Genomic DNA, 23,892 nt, shown 5'->3' with positions numbered 1-23,892 from the left:
TGTGGCAGCACACATGGGTGTAGCTATACATCTGCCAGGACAGGTGTGGCAGCACACGTGGGGTAGCTATACATCTGCCAGGACAGGTGTGGCAGCACACATGGGTGTAGCTATACATCTGCCAGGACAGGTGTGGCAGCACACATGGGTGTAGCTATACATCTGCCACAACAGGTGTGGCAGCACACATGGGTGTAGCTATACATCTGCCAGAACAGGTGTGGCAGCACACATGGGTGTAGCTATACATCTGCCAGGACAGGTGTGGCAGCACACATGGGTGTAGCTATACATCTGCCAGGACAGGTGTGGCAGCACACATGGGTACAGCTATACATCTGCCAGGACAGGTGTGGCAGCACACATGGGTGTAGCTATACATCTGCCAGAACAGGTGTGGCAGCACACATGGGTGTAGCTATACATCTGCCAGGACAGGTGTCGCAGCACACATGGGTGTAGCTATACATCTGCCAGGACAGGTGTGGCAGCACACATGGGGGTAGCTATACATCTGCCAGGACAGGTGTGGCAGCACACATGGGTGTACCTATACATCTGCCAGGACAGGTGTGGCAGCACACATGGGGTAGCTATACATCTGCCAGGACAGGTGTGGCAGCACACATGGGTGTAGCTATACATCTGCCAGGACAGGTGTGGCAGCACACATGGGTGTAGCTATACATCTGCCAGGACAGGTGTGGCAGCACACATGGGTGTAGCTATACATCTGCCAGAACAGGTGTGGCAGCACACATGGGTGTAGCTATACATCTGCCAGAACAGGTGTGGCAGCACACATGGGTGTAGCTATACATCTGCCAGAACAGGTGTGGCAGCACACATGGGTGTAGCTATACATCTGCCAGGACAGGTGTGGCAGCACACATGGGTGTAGCTATACATCTGCCAGGACAGGTGTGGCAGCACACATGGGTGTAGCTATACATCTGCCAGGACAGGTGTGGCAGCACACATGGGTGTAGCTATACATCTGCCAGGACAGGTGTGGCAGCACACATGGGTGTAGCTATACATCTGCCAGGACAGGTGTGGCAGCACACATGGGTGTAGCTATACATCTGCCAGGACAGGTGTGGCAGCACACATGGGTGTAGCTATACATCTGCCAGGACAGGTGTGGCAGCACACATGGGGTAGCTATACATCTGCCAGGATAGGTGTGGCAGCACACATGGGTGTAGCTATACATCTGCCAGGACAGGTGTGGCAGCACACATGGGTGTAGCTATACATCTGCCAGAACAGGTGTGGCAGCACACATGGGTGTAGCTATACATCTGCCAGAACAGGTGTGGCAGCACACATGGGTGTAGCTATACATCTGCCAGGACAGGTGTGGCAGCACACATGGGTGTAGCTATACATCTGCCAGAACAGGTGTGGCAGCACACATGGGTGTAGCTATACATCTGCCAGAACAGGTGTGGCAGCACACATGGGGGTAGCTATACATCTGCCAGAACAGGTGTGGCAGCACACATGGGGGTAGCTATACATCTGCCAGAACAGGTGTGGCAGCACACATGGGGGTAGCTATACATCTGCCAGAACAGGTGTGGCAGCACACATGGGGGTAGCTATACATCTGCCAGAACAGGTGTGGCAGCACACATGGGTGTAGCTATACATCTGCCAGAACAGGTGTGGCAGCACACATGGATGTAGCTATACATCTGCCAGAACAGGTGTGGCAGCACACATGGATGTAGCTATACATCTGCCAGAACAGGTGTGGCAGCACACATGGGTGTAGCTATACATCTGCCAGGACAGGTGTGGAAGCACACATGGATGTAGCTATACATCTGCCAGAACAGGTGTGGCAGCACACATGGGTGTAGCTATACATCTGCCAGGACAGGTGTGGCAGCACACATGGGTGTAGCTATACATCTGCCAGGACAGGTGTGGCAGCACACATGGGTGTAGCTATACATCTGCCATTACAGGTGTGGCAGCACACATGGGTGTAGCTATACATCTGCCAGGACAGGTGTGGCAGCACACATGGGTATAGCTATACATCTGCCAGGACAGGTGTGGCAGCACACATGGGTGTAGCTATACATCTGCCAGGACAGGTGTGGCAGCACACATGGGTGTAGCTATACATCTGCCAGGACAGGTGTGGCAGCACACATGGGTGTAGCTATACATCTGCCAGAACAGGTGTGGCAGCACACATGGGGGTAGCTATACATCTGCCAGAACAGGTGTGGCAGCACACATGGGTGTAGCTATACATCTGCCAGAACAGGTGTGGCAGCACACATGGGGGTAGCTATACATCTGCCAAAACAGGTGTGGCAGCACACATGGGGTTAGCTATACATCTGCCAGAACAGGTGTGGCAGCACACATGGGGGTAGCTATACATCTGCCAGGACAGGTGTGGCAGCACACATGGGGGTAGCTATACATCTGCCAGGACAGGTGTGGCAGCACACATGGGGGTAGCTATACATCTGCAAGGACAGGTGTGGCAGCACACATGGGGGTAGCTATACATCTGCCAGGACAGGTGTGGCAGCACACATGGGTGTAGCTATACATCTGCCAGGATAGGTGTGGCAGCACACATGGGTGTAGCTATACATCTGCCAGAACATGTGTGGCAGCACACATGGGTGTAGCTATACATCTGCCAGGACAGGTGTGGCAGCACACATGGGGGTAGGTATACATCTGCCAGGACAGGTGTGGCAGCACACATGGGTGTAGCTATACATCTGCCAGGACAGGTGTGGCAGCACACATGGGTGTAGCTATACATCTGCCAGAACAGGTGTGGCAGCACACATGGGTGTAGCTATACATCTGCCAGGACAGGTGTGGCAGCACACATGGGTGTAGCTATACATCTGCCAGGACAGGTGTGGCAGCACACATGGGGGTAGCTATACATCTGCCAGGACAGGTGTGGCAGCACACATGGGTGTAGCTATACATCTGCCAGGACAGGTGTGGCAGCACACATGGGTGTAGCTATACATCTGCCAGGACAGGTGTGGCAGCACACATGGGGTAGCTATACATCTGCCAGGACAGGTGTGGCAGCACACATGGGTGTAGCTATACATCTGCCAGGACAGGTGTGGCAGCACACATGGGTGTAGCTATACATCTGCCAGGACAGGTGTGGCAGCACACATGGGTGTAGCTATACATCTGCCAGAACAGGTGTGGCAGCACACATGGGTGTAGCTATACATCTGCCAGAACAGGTGTGGCAGCACACATGGGTATAGCTATACATCTGCCAGAACAGGTGTGGCAGCACACATGGGTGTAGCTATACATCTGCCAGGACAGGTGTGGCAGCACACATGGGTGTAGCTATACATCTGCCAGGACAGGTGTGGCAGCACACATGGGTGTAGCTATACATCTGCCAGGACAGGTGTGGCAGCACACATGGGTGTAGCTATACATCTGCCAGGACAGGTGTGGCAGCACACATGGGGGTAGCTATACATCTGCCAGGACAGGTGTGGCAGCACACATGGGTGTAGCTATACATCTGCCAGGACAGGTGTGGCAGCACACATGGGTGTAGCTATACATCTGCCAGGACAGGTGTGGCAGCACACATGGGGTAGCTATACATCTGCCAGGATAGGTGTGGCAGCACACATGGGTGTAGCTATACATCTGCCAGGATAGGTGTGGCAGCACACATGGGTGTAGCTATACATCTGCCAGGACAGGTGTGGCAGCACACATGGGTGTAGCTATACATCTGCCAGAACAGGTGTGGCAGCACACATGGGTGTAGCTATACATCTGCCAGAACAGGTGTGGCAGCACACATGGGTGTAGCTATACATCTGCCAGGACAGGTGTGGCAGCACACATGGGTGTAGCTATACATCTGCCAGAACAGGTGTGGCAGCACACATGGGTGTAGCTATACATCTGCCAGAACAGGTGTGGCAGCACACATGGGGGTAGCTATACATCTGCCAGAACAGGTGTGGCAGCACACATGGGTGTAGCTATACATCTGCCAGAACAGGTGTGGCAGCACACATGGGTGTAGCTATACATCTGCCAGGACAGGTATGGCAGCACACATGGGGGTAGCTATACATCTGCCAGGACAGGTGTGGCAGCACACATGGGGGTAGCTATACATCTGCCAGAACAGGTGTGGCAGCACACATGGGTGTAGCTATACATCTGCCAGGACAGGTGTGGCAGCACACATGGGTGTAGCTATACATCTGCCAGGACAGGTGTGCCAGCACACATGGGTGTAGCTATACATCTGCCAGAACAGGTGTGGCAGCACACATGGGTGTAGCTATACATCTGCCAGAACAGGTGTGGCAACACACATGGGTGTAGCTATACATCTGCCAGAACAGGTGTGGCAGCACACATGGGTGTAGCTATACATCTGCCAGAACAGGTGTGGCAGCACACATGGGTGTAGCTATACATCTGCCAGGACAGGTGTGGCAGCACACATGGGTGTAGCTATACATCTGCCAGAACAGGTGTGGCAGCACACATGGGGGTAGCTATACATCTGCCAGGACAGGTGTGGCAGCACACATGGGTGTAGCTATACATCTGCCAGAACAGGTGTGGCAGCACACATGGGGGTAGCTACACAATATTGCGTCACCTTAACCATCACTATCAACTTAATAAAAGATACCGCTACTTCTTACAATGTATATTCAGTAAGTAATGATAAAGACGGTAATTACTGTTACCATTATTACTCTCAATATATATTTTATTATCAGTATTATATTACTCAAAACTCACACAAAAACGTAGAAAGGAATTAGTTTATTTATTTGTTATTCATTTGTTTATTAGTTTATTTGCTATGTGTGTTTTTTTAATGGGGAGAAGGGAGGTTATACTGTGGAAAGTTGTTGTTAGTATTGTAAAGATGCGCACCATAACGACCACGGAGGAAGTGTGTCGTTCGTTGCCTTCACTCTTCTTTATTTTAATGATTGACGTCACCAGACGCGGGTAAAGAAGTCAGTAAAATATTTAATAATAGGAGAAAGGTGCACGAGAACTACTAAACTTGATAAAGAGGTGAATTACAAAGAGAAAATGAGAGATTGTGTATGTGTGTATAAACTGCATTTTAAAGCTAAATATAGACAGAGTGTTGTATCTTTAAGTTTATAGACACAGAGTGAATATACACGGATGGGTGTATCTCTAACTTTATATACACTGAGAGCTAGTAGACACAAGGTGTATCTTTAATTTTCTGTACACTGAAGGTTATTTTGGTCTCTATTTTAGGGATTATAGTGTCCTTGTTAAGACAGAAATTGTTTTACGGCCTAAATGGCCCTCGTGTAGTGGTTAAGCCTAACTAGGTTTCTAAATTACTAGAAAGCTTCTAGACAAGGTGCGTTCTGCACCACAACCACGTTTGTGGAATTGTTTACGCTGACATAAGCCCTTTCCCAGTTTTTGTCTAGCTTAATTTACAGGCCAATAGCTGTTATCCAACCTCAGCTCATTTACAGGCTAGAAGTTATCCAACTTCAGGTCATCTACAGGCTAGAAGTTATCCAACCTCAGCTCATTTACAGGTTAGAAGTTATCCAACTTCATGTCATCTACAGGCTAGAAGTTATCCATCCAACAGGCTAGAAGTTATCCAGCTTCAGGTCATCTACAGGCTAGAAGTTATCCAACTTCAGGTCATCTACAGGCTAGAAGTTATCCAACCTCAGCTCATTTACAGGCTAGAAGTTATCCAACTTCAGGTCATCTACAGGCTAGAAGTTATCCAGCTTCAGGTCATCTACAGGCTAGAAGTTATCCAACTTCAGGTCATCTACAGGCTAGAAGTTATCCAACTTCAGTTATCCAGCTTCAGGTCATCTACAGGCTAGAAGTTATCCAGCTTCAGGTCATCTACAGGCTAGAAGTTATCCAACTTCAGGTCATCTACTGGCTAGAAGTTATCCAACTTCAGGTCATCTCACAACTCAGCCATATAAGGTACACTACCACTACCAAGGATGACTAACATATAACAGTCAGGTATCATAAAGATACTTATTGACTGGTAAACTTGGGTAAGTAAACATACCTTAATCTTTCCCCGCCCAGGATTGAACCTGGGTCCTTCGGTTGTGAGCTGGAGTCGCTGAGCTACGAGCTGTCTTATGTAGGTATAATTACGTTACTGGAGCAGACTTATGTAGGTCACTGTACGGTTGTTAATCATCCTTTTTAAATTGTTTCTCATTTTGCCAGATCAACCAGGCTATGAAGGATATATGGGCCAGCTGGCCACCAGCAGCAGCAACAGCAGCCTGGTTGACCAAGCAAGCACTGGATAATTATTATAATCATTACTAAGCGCTAAACCCATAAGGGTCGTACAGTGCTGAAGCACTAGATAAGCCTGACCCAGGCAGGGTTCTGAAAGGAGAAAGACTCTCGAAATCCATAAGAGGTATGAAGGTTGCCTCATAAAACTATTTTTTTTATCTCGCCTTGTTGAGCTACTTGGACCTGAAGTATTGGTTTCTGGCCTCTTTGGCCTTATCTTACCCGTTCTTGAAACTGCTTATTGAATTTTCCTCCCTTACACCTTCTGATTCCTTCTACTTTTCTACCATCTTACGACTAAACTAAGTCAAGACATCATTACTCGTGTGTTTGTTTATCTTTCACCTGTGACCCCTAGACCTCGCAGGTCAAACAATCTATCCCTGTCTGCACTATCAGTGCATCTTACAATGTTGCACTGCAGGTTATAAACATATCTTCCCTAATCTTTTTTCTCTCAAGCTCGTCCTTCACATGATTGATCATGTGTGTGTGTGTGTGTGTGTGTGTGTGTGTGTGTGTGTGTGTGTGTGTGTGTGTGTGTGTGTGTGTGTGTGTGTGTGTGTGTGTGTGTGTGTGAGTCAGCACAGATGGTAGTACAAGACAAAACAGATAGCCGAAAATCTTCTGGTGGGGAGAGGGAGGCTGTCTGGCAGACACCTCTGTCGTGAAGACCACACTCCTCTCTGCATAGTTGAGGTTAGCATAAAAAAAGCGGAAGGCGTGCGAGCGAGAGAGACAGAGAGACAGATGGAGAGAGCCACAGAGAGTTGGAAGTAGCTAGCTAACTAAACAGTTACAATCGCCAGTAAATCAAATTTAATAGCCTTTCCTAGTACGGTTAAATGACTTTATGGAAGAAGGTAAACGTAGTCACCATTTGCAGGAGAAGCAGGGAATAAGCAACAATTAGAGACAGGTGTCACTTGTCAAACATTGGTAAACATTCTTCACACAATATTTTTATCACAATTTACGGTATTTTCTGAGTATTACATGGCACTTTGTGAATCTTAATTTGGAATGGTTACTTCAACATGTTTGGTTCCTTACTATGGAATCCCATACTTATGCAGATCCCGTCGTTATTATTGGTACTATTGCTACTACCATCACTACTACTACTACTACTACAAAATATAAAATTATTACCATTGGTAACATAATGTATAAAATCATTATATATATATATATATATATATATATATATATATATATATATATATATATACATACATACATATATACATATATATATAAATATATATATATATATATATTTTTTTTTTTATTTTTTTATCACACTGGCCGATTCCCACCAAGGCAGGGTGGCCCGAAAAAGAAAAACTTTCACCATCATTCACTCCATCACTGTCTTGCCAGAAGGGTGCTTTACACTACAGTTTTTAAACTGCAACATTAACACCCCTCCTTCAGAGTGCAGGCACTGTACTTCCCATCTCCAGGACTCAAGTCCGGCCTGCCGGTTTCCCTGAACCCCTTCATAAATGTTACTTTGCTCACACTCCAACAGCACGTCAAGTATTAAAAACCATTTGTCTCCATTCACTCCTATCAAACACGCTCACGCATGCCTGCTGGAAGTCCAAGCCCCTCGCACACAAAACCTTTACCCCCTCCCTCCAACCTTTCCTAGGCCGACCCCTACCCCGCCTTCCTTCCACTACAGACTGATACACTCTTGAAGTCACTCTGTTTCGCTCCATTCTCTCTACATGTCCGTACCACCTCAACAACCCTTCCTCAGCCCTCTGGACAACAGTTTTGGTAATCCCGCACCTCCTCCTAACTTCCAAACTACGAATTCTCTGCATTATGTTCACACCACACATTGCCCTCAGACATGCCATCTCCACTGCCTCCAGCCTTCTCCTCGCTGCAACATTCATCACCCATGCTTCACACCCATATAAGAGTGTTGGTAAAACTATACTCTCATACATTCCCCTCTTTGCCTCCAAGGACAAAGTTCTTTGTCTCCACAGACTCCTAAGTGCACCACTCACCCTTTTCCCCTCATTAATTCTGTGATTCACATCCGCTGACACGTCCACTCCCAAATATCTGAATACATTCACCTCCTCCTTACTCTCTCCCTCCAATCTGATATCCAATCTTTCGTCACATAATCTTTTTGTTATCCTCATAACCTTATTCTTTCCTGTATTCACTTTTAATTTTCTTCTTTTGCACACCCTACCAAATTCATCCACCAATCTCTGCAACTTCTCTTCAGAATCTCCCAAGAGCACAGTGTCATCAGCAAAGACCAACTGTGACAACTTCCACTTTATGTGTGATTCTTTATCTTTTAACTCTACGCCTCTTGCCAAGACCCTCGCATTTACTTCTCTTACAACCCCATCTATAAATATATTAAACAACCACGGTGACATCACACATCCTTGTCTAAGGCCTACTTTTACTGGGAAATAATTTCCCTCTTTCCTACATACTCTAACTTGAGCCTCACTATCCTCGTAAAAACTCTTCACTGCTTTCAGTAACCTACCTCCTACACCATACACCTGCAACATCTGCCACATTGCCCCCCTATCCACCCTGTCATACGCCTTTTCCAAATCCATAAATGCCACAAAGACCTCTTTAGCCTTATCTAAATACTGTTCACTTATATGTTTCAATGTAAACACCTGGTCCACACACCTTTCCCAAAGCCTCCTTGTTCATCTGCTATCCTATTCTCCGTCTTACTCATAATTCTTTCAATAATAACTCTACCATACACTCTACCAGGTATACTCAACAGACTTATCCCCCTATAATTTTTGCACTCTCTTTTGTCCCCTTTGCCTTTATACAAAGGAACTATGCATGCTCTCTGCCAATCCCTAGGTACCTTACCCTCTTCCATACATTTATTAAATAATTGCACCAACCACTCCAAAACTATATCCCCACCTGCTTTTAACATTTCTATCTTTATCCCATCAATCCCGACTGCCTTACCCCCTTTCATTTTACCTACTGCCTCACGAACTTCCCCCACACTCACAACTGGCTCTTCCTCACTCCTACAAGATGTTATTCCTCCTTGCCCTATACACGAAATCACAGCTTCCCTATCTTCATCAACATTTAACAATTCCTCAAAATATTCCCTCCATCTTCCCAATACCTCTAACTCTCCATTTAATAACTCTCCTCTCCTATTTTTAACTGACAAATCCATTTGTTCTCTAGGCTTCCTTAACTTGTTAATCTCACTCCAAAATTTTTTCTTATTTTCAACAAAATTTGTTGATAACATCTCACCCACTCTTTCATTTGCTCTCTTTTTATATTGCTTCACCACTCTCTTAACCTCTCTCTTTTTCTCCATATATTCTTCCCTCCTTGCATCACTTCTACTTTGTAAAAACTTCTCATATGCTAACTTTTTCTCCCTTACTACTCTCTTTACATCATCATTCCACCAATCGCTCCTCTTCCCTCCCGCACCCACTTTCCTGTAACCACAAACTTCTGCTGAACACTCTAACACTACATTTTTAAACCTACCCCATACCTCTTCGACCCCATTGCCTATGCTCTCATTAGCCCATCTATCCTCCAATAGCTGTTTATATCTTACCCTAACTGCCTCCTCTTTTAGTTTATAAACCTTCACCTCTCTCTTCCCTGATGCTTCTATTCTCCTTGTATCCCATCTACCTTTTACTCTCAGTGTAGCTACAACTAGAAAGTGATCTGATATATCTGTGGCCCCTCTATAAACATGTACATCCTGAAGTCTTCTCAACAGTCTTTTATCTACCAATACATAATCCAACAAACTACTGTCATTTCGCCCTACATCATATCTTGTATACTTATTTATCCTCTTTTTCTTAAAATATGTATTACCTATAACTAAACCCCTTTCTATACAAAGTTCAATCAAAGGGCTCCCATTATCATTTACACCTGGCACTCCAAACTTACCTACCACACCCTCTCTAAAAGTTTCTCCTACTTAAGCATTCAGGTCCCCTACCACAATTACTCTCTCACTTGGTTCAAAGGCTCCTATACATTCACTTAACATCTCCCAAAATCTCTCTCTCTCCTCTACATTCCTCTCTTCTCCAGGTGCATACACGCTTATTATGGCCCACTTTTCGCATCCAACCTTTACTTTAATCCACATAATTCTTGAATTTACACATTCATATTCTCTTTTCTCCTTCCATAACTGATCCTTCAACATTACTGCTACCCCTTCCTTTGCTCTAACTCTCTCAGATACTCCAGATTTAATCCCATTTATTTCCCCCCACCGAAACTCCCCTACCCCCTTCAGCTTTGTTTCGCTTAGGGCCAGGACATCCAACTTCTTTTCATTCATAACATCAGCAATCATCTGTTTCTTGTCATCCGCACTACATCCACGCACATTCCAGCATCCCAGTTTTATAAAGTTTTTCTTCTTCTCTTTTTTAGTAAATGTCTACAGGAGAAGGGGTTACTAGCCCATTGCTCCCGGCATTTTAGTCGCCTCATACGACACGCATGGCTTACGGAGGAAAGATTCTTTTCCACGTCCCCATGGACAATAGAAGAAATAAAGAAGTACAAGAGCTATTTAGAAAAAGGAGAAAAAACCTAGATGTATGTATATATATATGCATGTGCGTGTCTGTGAAGTGTGACCAAAGTGTAAGTAGGAGTAGCAAGATATCCCTGTTATCTAGCGTGTTTATGAGACAGAAAAAGAAACCAGCAATCCTACCATCATGCAAAACAACAGTTACAGGTTTCTGTTTCACATTCATCTGGCAGGACGGTAGTACTTCCCTGGGTGGTTGCTGTCTACCTTGTGATATTTCGTACGTTGTCAGTAAAGCAAAAATTAGTTACTAACATCTACTACTAATGAGTTAATGGCCATATATATATATATATATATATATATATATATATATATATATATGTATATATATATATATATATATATATATATATATATATATATATATATATATATATATATATATATGATACCAATTATTCCGCCTTATTAATTCCAGAATTAAACAAGAATCAGTAATATAATTACCCATAAAATTGTCTGGTGATATTTCGTACGTTGTCAGTAAAGCAAAAATTAGTTACTAACGTCAGTAACGACTTTACTAATGAGTTAATGGCTGTTACTACTGGTTGACTGCTGTCAATACCAGTGTCAATAGATCGCTGAAAATATCAGCCTATGGCCTATATTGTACAGTCTATTATAGTGATGTACACTCACCACTATGATGTACACTCACCACTGTGATGTACACTCATCACTGTGATCTTTATTGTATAGTCTTCCATAATGATGTACACTCACCACTGCAGTTTATATAAGATAGGGTTTTGTATTAAACTGTCAATCTAACCACTACTACGGTCCATGCGGAAGAGTGTAGTTAACATCAGCAAAATAACTAATACCACTATTCTCTACATAAATATCTATCCCGCCATAAGGAATCACTAGAAAGAATGAAGAAGAGTATTGACTTGGAGAATCTCTGATCACTTCACTGCAAACATGACAACGACCGGTTGCTATAAGAGGGATGGATCGTTCCCGTGAGCTGGTGGCTAAAGCTCTCGCTTCACACGGCTAGGGTCCGGGTTCGGTTCCTGGCGAGGGTAGAAACATTGGGCGTGTTTCTTTACACCGGTTGTCTATGTTTCCCATCAGTAAAATGGTTACCTGAGTGTTACTCGACTGTTGTGGGTCGCATCCTGGGACAAAACTGACCTAATTTGCCCGAAATGCTCAGCATAACAAGGGACTTTCTATAGTAGTATGTCATTGATGTCAGCTTTGGTCTGTATACCTTGTACATGTACTTCTAGAAATAAAGCACACACACACACACACCTGTTGTTGTATATACAAAGATATACACCTCTTGGTGTATATATACTGATACACACTTGGTATATATACACAAAGATACACTCCTCTTGGCATATATACACAAAGATATACTCCTCTTGGCATATATACACACAGATACACTCCTCTTGGCATATATACACACAGATATACTCCTCTTGGCATATATACACACAGATACACTCCTCTTGGCATATATACACACAGATACACTCCTCTTGGCATATATACACACAGATACACAGATACACTCCTCTTTATATCACGCTTGATATTTTTTATATACACAGATACACTCCTCGATATACACACAGATAACTCCTCTGGCATATATAACACTCATCTCGACAGATACACTCCTCTTCTCACGCTTGTATGTTTATGAAAGACACACTCATCTCGAGAGATACTTCTCGCTGTATGTTTACTGAAAGACACACACATCTGGTAGTATATAAACTGAGAGACACACACATCTGGTAGTATATAAACTGAGAGACACACACATCTGGTAGTATATAAACTGAGAGACACACACATCTGGTAGTATATAAACTGAGAGACACACACATCTGGTAGTATATAAACTGAGAGACACACACATCTGGCGGTATATAAACTGAGAGACACACACATCTGGCGGTATATAAACTGAGACACACACACATCTGGCGGTATATAAACTGAGACACACATCTGGCGGTATATAAACTGAGACGCACATCTGGCGGTATATAAACTGAGACACACATACATCTGGCGGTATATAAACTGAGACACACATCTGGCGGTATATAAACTGAGAGACGCACATCTGGCGGTATATAAACTGAGAGACGCACACATCTGGCGGTATATAAACTGAGACACACACACATCTGGTGGTATATAAACTGAGACACACACACATCTGGTGGTATATAAACTGAGAGACACACACATCTGGTAGTATATAAACTGAGAGACACACACATCTGGTAGTATATAAACTGAGAGACACACACATCTGGTAGTATATAAACTGAGACACACACATCTGGTAGTATATAAACTGAGAGACACACATCTGGCGGTATATAAACTGAGACACACACATCTGGCGGTATATAAACTGAGACACACACATCTGGTGGTATATAAACTGAGAGACACACACAATCTGGTAGTATATAAACTGACAGACACATCTGGCGGTATATAAACTGAGAGACAGACACATCTGGTGGTACATAAACTGAGACACACACATCTGGCGGTATATAAACTGAGAGACACACACATCTGGTAGTATATAAACTGAGACACACACATCTGGTAGTATATAAACTGAGACACACACACATCTGGCTGTATATAAACTGAGACACGCACACATCTGGTAGTATATAAACTGAGACACACACATCTGGTAGTATATAAACTGAGACACACACATCTGGCGGTATATAAACTGAGAGACACACACATCTGGTAGTATATAAACTGAGACACACACATCTGGCGGTATATAAACTGAGAGACACACATCTGGCGGTATATAAACTGAGACACACACATCTGGTGGTATATAAACTGAGACACACACATCTGGCGGTATATAAACTGAGACACACACATCTGGCGGTATATAAACTGAGACACACACATCTGGCGGTATATAAACTGAGACGCACACATCTGGTAGTATATAAACTGAGACACACACATCTGGTAGTATATAAACTGAGACACACACATCTGGTAGTATATAAACTGAGAGACACACATCTGGTAGTATATAAACTGAGAGACACACACATCTGGTAGTATATAAACTGAGAGACACACACATCTGGTAGTATATAAACTGAGAGACACACATCTGGTGGTATATAAACTGAGAGACACACATCTGGTGGTATATAAACTGAGAGACACACATCTGGTGGTATATTAACTCAGAGATGCGCACCTCTTCATGTATAAGTTTTCCCGCGCTTGTATTACATACAAACATAATTTTTTTGGTATATACACTGAGAGACATGCACCTCTTTTCGTATATACACTGAGGGATGGAACCTATCAATGTATATACAGTGAGAGACACGCATCTCTATGTATATACACTAAGAGATGCTAACCTCTCAGTATAGAGACACGCATCTCTGTATATATACACTAAGAGATGCTAACCTCTCAGTATAGAGACGCGCATCTCTGTATATATACACTAAGAGATGCTAACCTCTCAGTGTATATACAGTGAGAGACACGCACTTGTCTGTGCATATAACCTTTCCCAGGCTTGCATTACGTGCACCTCTTGAAACACAGCTGCAGAATACAGTATCTTCATTACCAGCACTCATGTACCAAGGCTTCAGGTTTCTAGTAACTACAGTCTACACCTTTTTTACACGCTGTGTTTTGTCAAGTTTTATATTATTGACGTCATAAGCGCTGGCATTATTCTCTCTCCCAGAGCTTAAGAACTTACATTTGTCGACGTTAAACGGCAATTTATCCAAGTCATCCCGGAGCGTTTTGTCGTTCCTGCTGTCGTCTTGGTTTTACCTCTTCGGAGAAGCTGTGTTGTTGCGTTGCTTCCTTTGAATTTCCAGGCGATGTATCGCCCCAACAATGGTGGCGAAACACTGGGATTAATTTCCAACATACGGAACACTGGTGTTCCCTCCTTCACACGCAACACTTGTTTTACCTCCATTCCTTTATAACAACACTGGTGTTCCCTCCATTCCTTTATAACAACACTGGTGTTCCCTCCATCATAAGAACTCTGGTGTTCTTTCGAGCAACAACAACTATCATAATAATAATAATAATAATAATCTTCCCTCACACCCCCTTCCCTAAACCACACACAAAAACAGATCTATCTGTGGTGGCAGTATGCGCTAAATACTTGTACAAACTACAAATATACTCTCAGAGACGTATACAGAGTGGGTATACTCACGATTTCCGTATATCCGTCTCTGCACTGACTTTGGCACTTCTGTCGACGCTCTTCCACAGGCCGGTCTCGATAACCCGTGTAGCGGACCTGCTGTGAAACATACAAGGTTATTCATGACACCGTGCTATGCGTTGCTTCGTACACGGGTTCATACAGTTGTTTATACACGGGTTCAAACACTGATTTATACACTGCCTAATACAATGGTTGATACAGTGGTTCATATATTCGTTCATGTATTGGTTGCTACACTGGTTCATGTAATGGTTGCTACATTGGTTCATACACTGGTTCATGTAATGGTTGCTACATTGGTTCATACACTGGTTCATGTAATGGTTGCTACATTGGTTCATACACTGGTCCATGTAATGGTTGCTACATTGGTTCATACACTGGTTCATGTAATGGTTGCTACATTGGTTCATACACTGGTCCATGTAATGGTTGCTACATTGGTTCATAGTCTGGTTCATACACTAATTAATAAAAATGGTTATAAATATGACCATAATTTTTAAAAGGGTGGACCGGTAAGCCAGCGGAAGGCCTCGGTCAGATGAACAAAAGCTCCAACGGCGGTTCATACACAGGGTCATCCTTCGAAATTTCTAACAACATTCAACTCTCACTCCACTTTGAAAAAAAAATACAATGCCAATCATCATCGTGTTACAAACACGATGATGATTGGCAGCTTGCTCAGGATAAAGTTACCAATGGTAGAACCGGGTTTTGGCGGAAAACACGTTTCAACGTTTGGCGTAGACTTATTCGGCCAATAAGGAGGCTGCCAGCAGCTGCAACTTCCTGATTGGTTGTTAAGAGTGATTAAATGATCCTCATTACTGTGAATGGATGTTTTCAGCTAACCAAATACAGCACTCTCTGCCGTGTATACGGCAGGGGGATAGCACAGCGCTGGCTCTCTCTCTCTACCACTAAAATCTTCCTCTTAAAAACCTTCAAACCACGGAACGGGTGGGGTTTGAACCCATGGCTCACCCTCTAAGAGTTTTACCTAAACTCTAGTAGTAGTAGTTTACCTGGAGAGAGTTCCGGGGGTCAACGCCCCCGCGGCCCGGTAGTAACACCAGGTAGTAACACCAGCGACACAGGAGGTGTATTTTTCTCAGTGGATTTATTTGTATGTGGTGAAGAGGTTCCATGCAGCCTTAATGACGCTCATGTAGTCGACAGGCTTTAAACCCCCTTTAGCCAACCAACCCCAGCTGCCAGCCGTTAGCCGTCAGTTAACAAGGAATAGGGAGCAGTGCAAGGAATCACGATTCCTGAACTACCAAGTGGCAAGGAATGAGGATATTGGTCGCAGTTCATCGTTGTTGCTTAGTTGGTCGGCCACACAGCACAAGTTGCCAGCAGACAGCCAGTCTTTACTCCCTCCCGTCATCCTCTCTAAGGAGTAACGGGGATGTCTCGTGATAATGATGACACTTAGTGTTGCGCTATGATATTTAGTGATTTCGTTACAGTGATTGTTGCGTGGGATTTGTATTCTAGTAAATAGTGATGTGTTACTTGTAGCTGTAGGAGTGATACATATTGGTGCATTGACAGTGATGTGTTGCATATGGTTGTAATATTGTGTTGGTTAATGCTGCACTAGTGATAACCTTTGCTACAGTGCACTCAGGATGCAGTCTGGGGAAGTATCACCGTTATTGTCAAACTTTTGTGTGCGAATAATTTCTATAATGTACATACTGTGTGTTATTTCTCGGTCACCCAATAAACTGCCATTGTGCATTATTAATTAAATATGTTTGTGCCTGCCATCCTCGTACATACACACGTGAACACTCCCCAATCCCAGGGTGGTGGTTCTCACACTCACTCTGACTCACCTCCACACTCGTCAAACTCAGTATTCATTGAAATTAAAAACAAAAAAATCATTACCACATAGCTTAAAAACAGAGAGAGACTCCAGACCCAGAAGTCACCCCACAGTCATTGAAAATAACATATATATCTCCACTCCACAAAGGTGGCAAGAAAACAGTCATCTCACTAAACTTGCATCATCTACAAACACTAAGATAAAGATGTGATTAAGGTTTAAACCTCGTAGGAAGACCTCTTACCAATATGTACTTATCTCTATCTTAACACCTCCCCAATGATACTTCTTTCTCTCTCTCTCTCTCTCTCTCTCTCTCTCTACTTATATATATATATATATATATATATATATATATATATATATATATATATATATATATATATATATATATATATATACATATATATATATATATATATATATATATATATATATATATATATATATATATATATATATATATATATATATATATATATATTCTTGTATATTTAGAACTAAAATTTTAAGTTGCCGTGAAGTTTTTTACATAATTTTTCGAAATCAAACATTTTATGAAAGATGTTAATAGGTGGTCACAAAATTTAAAAAGAAATAGAGCAAAATCATTTATGATTTTGAGCAAAATCATTAATGATTTTGTGGGAATCGGGGAAAAAATATTTTTCAATTTAGAATTGTATTTAAATAAAAATAAGAGAATCTAATTAAATTCATTTTCAGTGTTGGAAAATTTGTAATTTATAATTGTGAGATTTACTTTAGGTGTCAGTTGATTATTAGGGTTAAAAAGTTTGATTGAAGTGAATTGTTATCTATATATGTATATTTGGGAAGATTGGAAAAAACTGATGTGAATAAAGAGGATAATGCAAAATAAAGCTAATGTTTAGCATTTTAGTGACGTTGAGAAAGTTGTCACTTAAAACTGTATAGCTTGAGGAAAGTTGTCACTTAAAACTGTATAGCTTGAGGAAAGTTGTCACTTAAAACTGTATAGCTTGAGGAAAGTTGTCACTTAAAACTGTATATCTTGAGGAAAGTTGTCACTTAAAACTGTATAGCTTGAGGAAAGTTGTCACTTAAAACTGTATAGCTTGAGGAAAGTTGTCACTTAAAACTGTATAGCTTGAGGAAAGTTGTCACTTAAAACTGTATAGCTTGAGGAAAGTTGTCACTTAAAACTGTATATCTTGAGGAAAGTTGTCACTTAAAACTGTATAGCTTGAGGAAAGTTGTCACTTAAAACTGTATAGCTTGAGGAAAGTTGTCACTTAAAACTGTATAGCTTGAGTTGTTAGGCATTCCCTTATCAGTTATTGTATTCCCTTCAATCATTCCAATGTTTCTCCCGTTTATGTATAAGATTCTTGTGGCACCGTGTGAGGCCGAGTAGTCGAGAGATATACAGTCCGTCCGCCTCTGTTTTCTTCCTTACTGATTTCACTCATCTTATCTTATAGTTTAATTTGGTAAAGTAAGATTCTCTTTTCCTGAATCTTTCTTGATTATTTTATATATTTATTTACTTTGAACTTAAGTTTCTGGGCTTCACTTTCGATCATTTAATTTTAACTCTGTCATACCTAGTTCTGTACATATGGAGTCTTCTTGTGCACCTGACTGAGGGAGTAGCTTGTTTGTGTAGCAGTTAGTTATCTTCCTTCACTTGTGATGCGGTATGACCTTGTTGATGGTGCTCAGAAGTCTTCCATATTAGATCAACCAGGCTATGATGGATAGGTGGGACAGTGGGCCGCCAGCAGCAACAGCCTGATTGACCAGGCAAACACCAGACAAGCCTGGCCCAAGACCGGCCTCCGCTACTGGAAAAACTCTCGGAACTCATCTAAGTAGCTGGAGTGGTAGCGCATTCAGCTCACACATGAGGTCCGTCATTCAATCCCCGGTACTGGTGGGAACATTAGGACCTGTTTCCGTAAGACACCTGCTGTCCATGTTTACCTAGCAGTAAAATGGGTACCTGGGTGTTAGTCGACTGGTGTGGGTCGCATCCTGGGACAAAAATTTATCTAATTTGCCCGAAATGCTCTGCATAACAAGGGGCTTTCTTCATAATTCATATCTTTTACTTCTGTCAGTCATTTTGTAGTTCGTTTTTGAACTCGTTGTATCCACACGTTTTTGTAAGTGCTGCCACAGCTGCGTGTTACAGTGTTGGCCAGACTTATGTTGTTAACAGTTATTTTCAACATTTCCTCATCGATATAGCTAAAATGCATCATAAAGTTGGCCAGTGTCTTATGAGAGTTTCTCACTATGAGAGTTTCTCACAAATTCATTTATATGTTCCGTTGATATTGTTTTGTTAATTATGACTTCTGGGTCTTTCTATTTTTTAATGCCTCTAATATTTTATTACTCTCTAATCTTCACGTGGCATGTTTTCATTGTACTTCTATTAAAGGACTTTCATTCACACTAAATTCTATCATCGTTCTATCACTCCACGTTCTCAGTCAGGTTTTCTTACATTGATACACAGTTTTTCTTTTATTTTGCAAACAATCTTCATGTCATCCGGAAATGTGTTAGTATCATTTTACAGTCCTTCTGGCAAGCTGTTTATTTAAATTGGAAACATTATGGGTGCAAGCAAGAATCTGTGAGGCATCCCGATGGTGACATTATTCTCTTAGGGTACTGTACCTCCCATCATTGTTCACACTGCACTCTGTCACAACTGTTGGACTTTTCTTCTCTCATCAGTATATCAGATGACAGGTGAATCTTAAACGTATTTATTTATATTTAGTGTACCTCGTTACTTTCCTGTTTCTTAATAATTCAAATTAATATACTGTTACCTTTCCAGTTTAGGATGTCTAGTGTGAGACCGGAGCGCGGGGACGATGATTCTCACTGTTAAAAATGCCCCGTCCACTCCACTAGTTGACTCATTTCTACGATATTTTGCAATTTCCCCGATCACTCTCACGTGAGGAACTCTAACGAAGATTTCTTGAGAGAGAGAGAGAGAGAGAGAGAGAATGTGGGTGTGTGTGTACTCACCTATTTGTGGTTGCAGTGGTCGATTCATAGTTCCTGGCCCCGCCTCTTTGCTGGTCCCTACTAGGTTCACACTTTCCCTACTCCAAGAGCCTTATCGTGTGTGTGTGTGTGTACAACCTTCCCACAGGAAAACAATCACTGATGATCTTACATGTTTTACACAACCACACAAAAACCACACAACATTAATAGCCTCACATGAAGTACACACAAAAATAGCTCTTCTTAACCACAAAATGATTGACCATCACACTCTCATTATGGAGAAATCAGGTCAATGTAAAAACAAAAGTGTGATAAGATGAGAAGTGAATTACTCATTCAGTGATGTTTTACATACTCTTCAAGTTATAATGGTAAGTTTAAATTATATCAGATTGAGCAAAACAACAAACTTGATATAAAATAATATTATGCAGAAAATATACAGAAAATTAACCTAATGTTAGAAGTACATCCAACAGGGAATACAATGAGAATAAAATTAATCAAGTCACGTAAAAATGGGATGTGATTAAGTCCTTGGAGAAAAATGATCTTGATTAATCTTAGGAGAAAAAGGACTTACCTTAGGAGAAAAATGACTTAATTAACTGACCTGTTAGAAATTGAAAAACTAGTTTTGTTTGAGTTTCCCTGCGTATAGTGTTACTTAAACTGTAGTGTTGCTGCATACTGTGTTTTTGTAGTGTTGCTGCATACTGTGTTTCTGTAGTGTTGCTGCATACTGTGTTTCTGTAGTGTTGCTGCATACTGTGTTTCTGTAGTGTTGCTGCATACTTTGTTTCTGTAGTGTTGCTGCATACTGTGTTTCTGTAGTGTTACTGATACTGTGTTTCTGTAGTGTTGCTGCATACTGTGTTTCTGTAGTGTTGCTGCATACTGTGTTTTTCTAGTGTTGCAGTAGTGATTGTTTCTGTAATGTTGCAGTAGTGTTTGTTTCTGTAGTGCTGCAGTAGTGTTTGTTTCTGTAGTGTTGCAGTAGTGTTTGTTTCTGTAGTGTTTGTTTCTGCAGTGTTTGTTTCTGTAGTGTTGCAGTAAAGTTTGTTTCTGTAGTGTTTATTTGTGTAGTGTTGCAGTAGTGTTTGTTTGTGTAGTGTTGCAGTAACGTTTGTTTCTGTAGTGTTGCAGTAATGTTTGTTTCTGTAGTGTTGTAGTAGTGTTTGTTTCTGTAGTGTTGCAGTAGTGTTTGTTTCTGTAGTGTTGTAGTAGTGTTTGTTTCTGTAGTGTTGCAGTAGTGTTTGTTTCTGTAGTGTTGCAGTAGTGCTTATTTGTGTAGTGTTGCAGTAATGTTTGTTTCTATAGTGTTGCAGTAATGTTTTTTCTGTAGTGTTGCAGTAATATTTGTTTCTGTAGTGTTGCAGTAGTGTTTGTTTCTGTAGTGTTGCAGTAATGTTTTTTCTGTAGTGTTGCAGTAATTTTTGTTTCTGTAGTGTTGCAGTAATGTTTTTTCTGTAGTGTTGCAGTAATGTTTTTTCTGTAGTGTTGCAGTAGTGTTTTTTCTGTAGTGTTGCAGTAGTATTTGTTTCTGTAGTGTTGCAGTAATGTTTGTTTCTGTAGTGTTGCAGTAATATTTTTTCTGTAGTGTTGCAGTAATGTTTTTTCTGTAGTGTTGCAGTAGTATTTGTTTCTGTAGTGTTGCAGTAATGTTTGTTTCTGTAGTGTTGCAGTAATGTTTTTTCTGTAGTGTTGCAGTAATGTTTTTTCTGTAGTGTTGCAGTAATGTTTTTTCTGTAGTGTTGCAGTAGTGTTTGTTTCTGTAGTGTTGCAGTAATGTTTGTTTCTGTAGTGTTGCAGTAATGTTTTTTCTGTAGTGTTGCAGTAATGTTTTTTCTGTAGTGTTGCAGTAGTGTTTGTTTCTGTAGTGTTGCAGTAGTGTTTTTTCTGTAGTGTTGCAGTAATGTTTGTTTCTGTAATGTTGCAGTAATGTTTTTTCTGTAGTGTTGCAGTAATGTTTGTTTCTGTAATGTTGCAGTAATGTTTTTTCTGTAGTGCTGCAGTAGTGGTTGTTTCTGTAGTGTTTCTGCAGTGTTTGTTTCTGTAATGTTTCTACAGTGTTTCATTAGATAGATAAGAGAGCACTTATGAATGAGCCTCGCCGGTCTGGCGCTTTTTTGTGAAGATAATAACCTTTACCCAAGCACTGCATAACCCCCTACTGATTTAGCACTTCCTCTAAATAATAATAATAATAATAATATTCAATGACTGTGGTTTACATAGCATTATCGATGTAAATGATCTATTGTATGTTTAGCGCTAAACCCACGTGGTTCATGCAGGCTTGATCCTCTGTTTGCTAATCGCGACATAGACACTCCACCTAATTACACTCAAATTTTATTTTTTTTTCAGAAAAGCTGTGAGACGAGAGTCTTGGGAGATTGGGAGAGCAACCATGGTGGTAAGTGTTACAACACATACCTTGGTAATACTGTGAGACGAGAGTCTTGAGAGAGCAACCATGGTAGTGGTAGTAAGTGTTACAACACATACCTTGGTAATACTGTGAGACGAGAGTCTTGAGAGAGCAACCATGGTAGTAAGTGTTACAACACATACCTTGGTAATACTGTGAGACGAGAGTCTTGAGAGAGCAACCATGGTAGTGGTAGTAAGTGTTACAACACATACCTTGGTAATACTGTGAGACGAGAGTCTTGAGAGAGCAACCATGGTAGTGTTACAACACCATGGTAGTAAGTGTTACAACACATACCTTGGTAATACTGTGAGACGAGAGTCTTGAGAGAGCAACCATGGTAGTGTTACAACACACACCTTGGTAATACTGTGAGACGAGAGTCTTGAGAGAGCAACCATGGTAGTGTTACAACACACACCTTGGTAATACTGTGAGACGAGAGTCTTGAGAGAGCAACCATGGTAGTGTTACAACACACACCTTGGTAATACTGTGAGACGAGAGTCTTGAGAGAGCAACCATGGTAGTGGTAGTAAGTGTTACAACACATACCTTGGTAATACTGTGAGACGAGAGTCTTGAGAGAGCAACCATGGTAGTGTTACAACACACACCTTGGTAATACTGTGAGACGAGAGTCTTGAGAGAGCAACCATGGTAGTGTTACAACACATATCTTGGTAATACTGTGAGACGAGAGTCTTGAGAGAGCAACCATGGTAGTGTTACAACACACACCTTGGTAATACTGTGAGACGAGAGTCTTGAGAGAGCAACCATGGTAGTGTTACAACACATACCTTGGTAATACTGTGAGACGAGAGTCTTGAGAGAGCAACCATGGTAGTGTTACAACACACACCTTGGTAATACTGCCTTAATTTTTAAATATGAAAAGTTCATTTATGTCGATAAAATTAGGCACTTTTTCTCTACTTCTTTTTAACCACAAAGGAAGGTTAGGTTAGGTGAGGTTCGTCAGGAAACAAGATGTTTCCTGACGCAGGTCTTAGATGATGACCCGCCGTTGGAACTTTCGGTCATCTGACCGAGACCTTTCACTGGCTTACCGGTCCACCCCTTTAAAAATTATGGTCATAATTATAACAGTTTTTAGTATCAATCTTAGTGGAAATATTTAAATTGCCTATCAATGCTTCAAAAAATCAAAAAGGGCTGATGTTGCGTCGGTACCGTGTTTGTGGAATGACAAGACTAGGACGAACTGAGAGTAGGACAACTCTCCAGACCTGATACTGCTATGTTACATGTATAGCGCCTCTGATCTCTCTCTCTCTCTCTCTTTCTTTCTTTCTTTCTCTCTCTCTCTCTCTCTCTCT

General features: G+C 41.9%; 1 protein-coding gene across 1 annotated transcript in view; it reads right to left on the bottom strand.

The window, feature by feature from the left end:
- The window catches only part of LOC128687044 (protein brother), a 75,676-nt gene that overhangs the window by 29,982 nt on the left and 21,802 nt on the right, over positions 1–23,892 (bottom strand). Inside the window, exon 3 of the mRNA XM_053774398.2 lies at positions 15,231–15,317. Coding sequence (XP_053630373.2) covers positions 15,231–15,317 — 87 coding nt within the window. The remainder of the gene's footprint in view (positions 1–15,230; positions 15,318–23,892) is intronic.

The sequence above is a fragment of the Cherax quadricarinatus genome, chromosome 7 (assembly GCF_038502225.1).
Source record: "Cherax quadricarinatus isolate ZL_2023a chromosome 7, ASM3850222v1, whole genome shotgun sequence".
Lineage (NCBI taxonomy): Eukaryota > Metazoa > Arthropoda > Malacostraca > Decapoda > Parastacidae > Cherax > Cherax quadricarinatus.
The sequence above is the reverse complement of the archived record's forward strand: the minus strand, read 5'-3'. Positions and strand labels throughout refer to the sequence as shown.